The 6,989-nt window shown below is 40.9% G+C and overlaps 1 protein-coding gene across 1 annotated transcript; it reads left to right on the top strand.

Moving 5' to 3' along the window:
• The first annotated feature begins 575 nt into the window (after nucleotides 1–575).
• On the top strand, nucleotides 576–6,476 carry LOC311229049 (cytochrome c-like). Its single transcript, XM_084315055.1, has 3 exons — nucleotides 576–709; nucleotides 2,481–2,657; nucleotides 5,743–6,476. Exons 2-3 carry the CDS (start codon nucleotides 2,486–2,488, stop codon nucleotides 5,886–5,888), a joined length of 318 nt encoding a protein of 105 aa, XP_084171181.1. The 5' UTR covers nucleotides 576–709; nucleotides 2,481–2,485; the 3' UTR covers nucleotides 5,889–6,476.
• The last annotated feature ends 513 nt before the right edge of the window (nucleotides 6,477–6,989 follow it).

The following is a 6,989-nucleotide window of genomic DNA, read 5'->3' as shown; positions in this document are numbered from 1 at the left end:
CACCTACGGGAGGCTGCAATTCGAAACTGGCCACCGTAAATGCCCAAAACCCCCACCACCTCCTAATAGACAGTCTCCTCCCCACCGCATGTATATATTCCCTCCCCGCCGTATGTATATTTCCCTCCCACCCCCTCCTAATGTACAGTCCCCTCCCCATCATATGTATATACTCTGTCAGGATCTAGGGGTAACAGTACTGTATATTTGAATACCGCCTATGTCACAAATGTATCAGTACTAAATACCTATATGTCCCTATGCCATAAATGTCATGTATGTTGTGTATGTCATAAATGTCTATATGAATTGAAAATGGGGGACCCTGATGGAAACAAGACAAACGTCTTTCTCAGGTCTGCATCCCCTTAACAATTGTATGTATTGAGCCGTACTGTATTGTACCCATTCTGCAATCTGTTAAATAAAGTTTTCATTCATTCATTCATTCAGCCAGCTGTGTAAATTTAATATGGGCTCGCAGCACAAGCAGCTGGGTCACGCGTCACGAGGGTAGTGACGACTACACGCCCTCACGTGACCTACGTTGACGGCTTGACGTCATAAACTAGCGTCACCCAGTGAAGAAGGACCGGAAGTACCTTGAGGAGCAGCGAGTCAGCGACATACAGGCCGCCGGGCGACACACGGTCCTCACAACTACAACATATTAACTCCAGATACAACGACACAGGAGACGCTCAACAAGGTCAGCAATACTTTATTATCACCACGGTGTCAAACGTCAGTGTATAACGTTGGGTCCGTTTAAATTGTTCACGTTATAACCACTTTATTTCACGTTCGCCGGTAGTAACGTGAGCCGGCTAGCTAACAGTCAGCTAGCTAACCGCTAAAGTCATTTGAAACGTGGTCGGGTTCCCAAGAAGACGCGTTCAAGGAGATCCACATTAAAGCGTTTTTCCCTTTTTGTTAACGTTAATTATTAATTTGGTTATTAATATAGTTGTGTTTTTGGCTGTAACATTACACGTGTTGGCTCGTCGGTAACGTTAACATCTAACTGTAGTAACGTTGCTTTTAGTTTAGTTTATCTGACAATTATTAAAATACATGACACCTTACAACAAGTCATCATGCATCCTATAATGATCAAGGATGGCACAACAAAGTCACAGGCTTATTATTGCCATTGTGGTCCTTAATGGTCTCAGCAGCAGTGGCACATAGTATTTATTTACATAAACATGTATTACATATTATTATCATCAACCTACAGTATTATTGCTCAAAATAGGATTAAAAAGTAATAATACCATGGTGGTAGACTAGCTAGTTGTCAACTCAACCTTGGAGCCCGTGTCCCCCTAGTGGTTGAGTGAGGTAACGACCATCGTGGAAAGTCTTGACTTTATTAATAAACTTCTCTTGTCGTTGTTGCAACATGGCCCACCTAACAAGTTAGACTCTTGTCGTGTCATTCAGGGGGAAACAACCAGGTCCCGTAGAGTTTACACACTAAGTGTGTCGTTTCGTACGCCCAAGTGGATTGCTGCAAGTTGACCTTCTAACGTCCTTCGTGGCCGGTATCATGGCCACACTCCCAGACATTTTATACTAGCACTAGCTGGGTCAAATATATTTTACTCTACCCGCTTCGATATATTGTTTATTGAACTAACTGTTTAGCTGGCTGTCGAATCTACGTTCCATTACTTGTAAATCACGTTGGTAGGACAATTGCCCTCTTTACTGTCTGGTCTGGATATGATGAAACACCCTACCTTGATTCAAAATGATATTTTGTTTGTTTTAATTTCTGATCCAGACTATGCAGACTCCTCTACTAGCTTATATAGACTGTTATTTTGACAGGGTTGGCTTTTCAACTGGCCTTTTTTATTTTATAAGCCTGGACAGTGACTCATACCCTGATTAAATGTTTTATTGTTTTGGTGTGTTTTTCTATTTCTTATTTGTCACATTTTTAGTGCAGAGTACAGCACTTTAATTTAAAGTTTTTTTTATTTTTCTCATAAGGTTCTGTATAAGCCTCCTAAGATTGTGCTTCATACAGTTAGGACAAATAGTAAACTACTACTGGTGCAACTACAATTGTTTTAAATGTGCTTTAGAAATAAAACGTACTTAATGCATTTTTAATATACATAATACTTTTTTTTTTAACCGCTTTAAGTACGTTTCTAAAGCATGTTTACAACAACTGTAGTATTTATCCCCTTGAGGAAATTCAAGCGTCATAGCAGCACAGGGGAGGGGTGGGCGGTGGTACAGGTATGGGAGGGTAATAGTAGAAGACATAAATATAAGCAATGAAATTATAGTAAAGATTAAAAAAATATATATATATAACTCGTTTTTGTACTCATCAATGAGAATTTTCCTATATATTTTTTAACTGTACAATGTTCTTGCTCATTTTAGTTTCTTCATCTAAGCTGTTGGCATGTAGTGTGTGTGTGACGGAAGCTAACCGGCTCTCTTGTGCCCTGCGGTAGGAACCATGCCGGGAGACGTGAACAAGGGTAAGAAGGCCTTTGTCCAGAAGTGCGCCCAGTGCCATACTGTTGAGAACGGTGGGAAGCACAAGGTCGGCCCGAACCTCTGGGGCCTGTTCGGACGCAAGACCGGCCAGGCGGAGGGCTACTCCTACACAGACGCCAACAAGAGCAAAGGTACGGGTTCCCCAGTGTTGGAGGAGTTCAGTTCAGTTTCAGCTTATTTTAAAAAGGACAGTACTACACTTTAACCCTTTCACTGCCACACAACAGACGGTTAGCCCTTTACTATCTCACAACCAACGGTCGGGTTAACCGGCTGTTGTGTGGTAGTGAAAGGGTTAACCTTCTGTGTATTGTCGCAGTGAAAGGGTTAACCGTTTTGGTAGTGCGGCAGTGAACGGGTTAATAAACATTTCTGTAAAAGTTGTCAGTTTTAGCCAGCTGGCTAGTTCGCAACTGTAGTCCTTTTGGCAAGATGTTATACGACAAAGACAATACACCTAGAACAGAAGCATTAAAAGTAAAACACAGTATTTACAACACAATCCAACATAATAGTAAAAGCAATAATAAAATACACAATGAACTGATTCAAATTGATTACATGATTGATTGGTTAATAGCCAGGTCTTGAGTTTTTTTTGTAAAGGTGTGGTAGGTAGCACAGTGTCTTATTTCAGTTGGTAGGGTGTTCCAGAACTGAGTGGCTCTGACTACAAAACAGGACTGACTGAAGGAATAGGGAGGTGTAGTGGTTACGTCATTGCCGTTTTCCGTGTTCCACCCTCTGTCCAAAGCAATGTATTTCCCCATTGCCCATTTCTAAATTGTCTCGTTTTAAAACAAATAAAGCATTAACATTTGCGTGGAACGACCATTGTAGAAAGTCTTGACTTTATTAATAAACTTCTTGTTGTTGTTGCAACATGACTCACTTAACAAGTTACTCTTGTCGTGTCATTCAGGGGGAACCCAGGTCCCGTAGAGTTTACACACTAAGGCTACGTTTAGACGGAGAGAGTCTGAACAGAAACCGCAAAAGTCGTCTTACGGTTTCACTTTTAATTTTGCGTTTAGACAAGAGTTTTGGGATGGAATTCTCCGTGCAGATGAGGCTGTAACAACTCGAGACAACGGAGCCCCGCTGTCACACGATTGGCGCATATGTCACATGACGTGCTGTGAAGACCCGCCCTACTCTGCCTCTGATTCGCAGACTGTGGGTGGGGAATGTGATTGGACAAAAGCAGAGTCACTCACAGACAGTGGGTCCAGTCACGCCGTGGGACATTCTTGTGTATTTAAAAGTACTGCCAATGTAGCCTTCAGGTGATCGCCATGGATAGAATCAGACATGCTTTATTTACGCTTCTAGGCTACTGGCGCATGCCTGTGATGTAAGCAGTACACGCGACGAGAGCCTTGACAACCCTTTCGTCATCGTTTTATGCGGTTTGACAGTTTAGATGAGAGCGCAAAGGTTTAGCGTTTCTAGGAATTCCACCCTGGAAGGTGGTCTCACTTTTTTACGGTTTCACCCCGTAAAAACACTGTTTCCGTATAAACTAAAGGCACCTAAGTGTGTCGTTTCTTACGCCAACGTCCTTCTAATGTCCTTCGTGGCCGGTATCATGGCCACACTACCAGACATCTTATAGTAGCACTAGCTGGGTCAAATATATTTTACTCTACCCGCTTCAATATATTGTTTATTGAACTAACAGTTTAGCTGGCTGTCGAATCTACGTTCCATTACTTGTAAATCCCGTTGGGAGGACAATTGCCCTCTTTACTGTCTGGATATGATGAAACACCCTCCTTGATTCAAAATGATATTTTGTTTGTTTTAATTTCTGATCCAGACTATGCAGACTCCTCTACTAGCTTATATAGACTGTGGTACTGCCTGTACTCGTATCTGGATGTCTATTTTTTGCCCGTCTGTCTAATTTGCTGACACAGCTGTCAGAGGCTGTACCGTGCTCATTTTTTATGGTGGAAGTTAGTGTGGCAGTGAAAGGGTTATTCTGTGTATTGTCGCAGTGAAAGGGTTAACCGCATTGCCCATTTCTAAATCATCTCGTTTAAAACAAATAAAGCATTAACATTTGCGTGGTGTACCTTTCTGTGCTTATTCATCCACAATCTATCTGCTCAACATGAAAATATTTGCAATTAATCATTAAAAAGAATCGCCAAATTTTATTTCAATTAAACAATAATATTAGTGATAGAAGGGAACTCATTTTGTGCAAAAATGGAAAGCTTTTCAATGTTCATGGGGCAGAATTGTTACAATTGCCGATAATCCATTTCCCCAATGATAAATCCCTATACGGGTGGAACAACCAGTGACGTCAGACTACACCTCCCTATTGGGTTGTTGTTCTTCACCAACACATGTCCAGGGTTCACACAAGGTCCTTGAAGTGCTTAAAGTCATTGGAATTCAAATCAACCATTCGCATTGAACATTTTGTTCATCCATGATTAGATTGTTCTGAATCAAGACATTGCATTTTTTTTAAGTGTAACTTATTGTCGTAAATTGGTTTTAAGCCGTTAATATTTGATTTTCTCAGAATAAAAAAACAGCATTTAATTATCCTTTTTAAATGCCATTTTTAAAATGAAAAATAGTGCTTGGGAAAGTACTTGAAAGTAATTGAATTTCATTTGAAATGTCTGTCACATCGGGACTATGATGGCGGTTGTACATTCGTCCTTTTGGTTTTCCTGAAATGGCTGGTATAGTTGCAAAATAATGGAGCTAGCTTGCGGCTAGCAGTGCCCATCGATTTGAATTCAGAATGCTAACATGCTGTGTTGGTGTCTCTTGTGGAGAAAAACAAAAGATTCCAAACGTTAAGATATCCCCTAAAAGTAGAGTAGGGGGTTCCCCAACGTTCCTGGCCAACTTCCCAATCAGATCTCTGACATCAAGGCCACCTAATCATCCCTCTCCCCTTAATATCAATCCCTGTCTCCTGAGCCGTTCAGCCATTGTGTAGTGTGATGTGTGCCGGGTGCCAGTGTATGGCAGCCATTGAGCCTGCGTAGCCCAAGGTTGGGTGCTACCAGTGGTGGTGAAGGAGGCAATTTCCACCCTACATTGTAAAGCGCTTTGAGTGTCTAGAAAAGCGCTATATAAATGCAAGTAATTATTATTATTATTAAAAGCCCTGATATGTGCACATGGTATGAATTCCTGCTGTATGTTTTGCCTCTTTGTTGACCTGTTTTTCTCCTAACATTTTAGGCATCACTTGGGAAGAGGCGACCCTGAACACTTACTTGGAGAACCCCAAGAAGTACATTCCAGGAACGAAGATGATCTTCGCCGGCATCAAGAAGAAGAACGAGCGGGGGGACCTGATAGAGTACCTGAAGTCTGCCACGTCATAAAGAACTCTGACCCCACGAGTTTCCCCAGTGTACCGTTTTTATGTTTTTATCAATATAAACTGTTGGGAGGAGAAGATCCTCTGGCAAAGCTATAGGACCCTACACCCTGAGACGTGCCCCACCTCAGAGCCCTGCAGGACACCGCGGGCACTCTGACCATGTCGTTTTGCATGTCTTCATATTTTGTCACAGCTCGTACCTCTCTGTCTTTTGATATGTGCCTCCACAGCGGTGTGGAGTTAATGATATCCCCTGGTTTAACAGGTGCCTTATAATATGATAAATTATTGAAACTGTGGACTGTATATTCCGGAATGTATTGAGCGAAGGCTGTGTAGAATATTTTGCTGATGAAATGAAGAAGTGTCTTAAAATAGCTTGATTTTTATTTCAAATGGTTGCTGGTTTTTGATTTAGTCAACGTGTCTTAAAAAAGGAAAGTCATGTCATGTGTCTTAAGGATACAAATCTTCTGTCTCTGCTCCTGATTCGCCGGTCCAAGTCTCGGACCGTCGCATGTCTTAATTGCATATTATTTATCATGCCAATAGTATTAAATATATATTAAGACAAAACATGCCTCGTGTTTTGGTTGTGTGGTTAACCTGATCTATATATAAAGATCCCTGTTTGGAGCTGGGTACACGGTTGTCCTTGGTTATGTATTGGCTAAGAATTTAATGAATGCCTCGGTCTGTTTCCCCATATCTGCTAGTAATAACAATTAATTCAATGTAGATCATTTAATTTGGAATTAAATATATATTTATATCGAACTTTTAACATCATTTTATAAACTACACAGGAAACGTTCCAATTTCTTAACATATTGCCAAGTATTCACGGTAATTCAATACTTGTATTGCTCACCTCCATCTCTTCAAAAGTGCCTGAATTGATTTGAGCTTTACTCTTTGATTGATTCAACATTTTATTAACAGATTGCAGAATGAACATTTTATTAACAGATTGCAGAATGGGTACAATACAGTACGGCTCAATACACAATATTGTTAAGGGGATGCAGACCAGAGAGACTTTCGTCTTGTTTACATCAGGGTCCCCCATTTTCAATTCATCATAACATATATGACATACACG

The sequence above is a fragment of the Notolepis coatsorum genome (genome assembly GCF_963971535.1).
Source record: "Notolepis coatsorum genome assembly, chromosome: 5".
NCBI lineage: Eukaryota > Metazoa > Chordata > Actinopteri > Aulopiformes > Paralepididae > Notolepis > Notolepis coatsorum.
The sequence above is the reverse complement of the archived record's forward strand: the minus strand, read 5'-3'. Positions and strand labels throughout refer to the sequence as shown.

Excerpts from the sequence above, each read along its gene's own strand:
- LOC311229049 (XM_084315055.1), top strand. The coding sequence starts at position 2,486 with ATGCCGGGAGACGTGAACAAGGGTAAGAAGGCCTTTGTCCAGAAGTGC. Across the intron at positions 2,658-5,742 it reads AGACGCCAACAAGAGCAAAG|GCATCACTTGGGAAGAGGCG; the intron begins GTACGGGTTCCC and ends CTAACATTTTAG.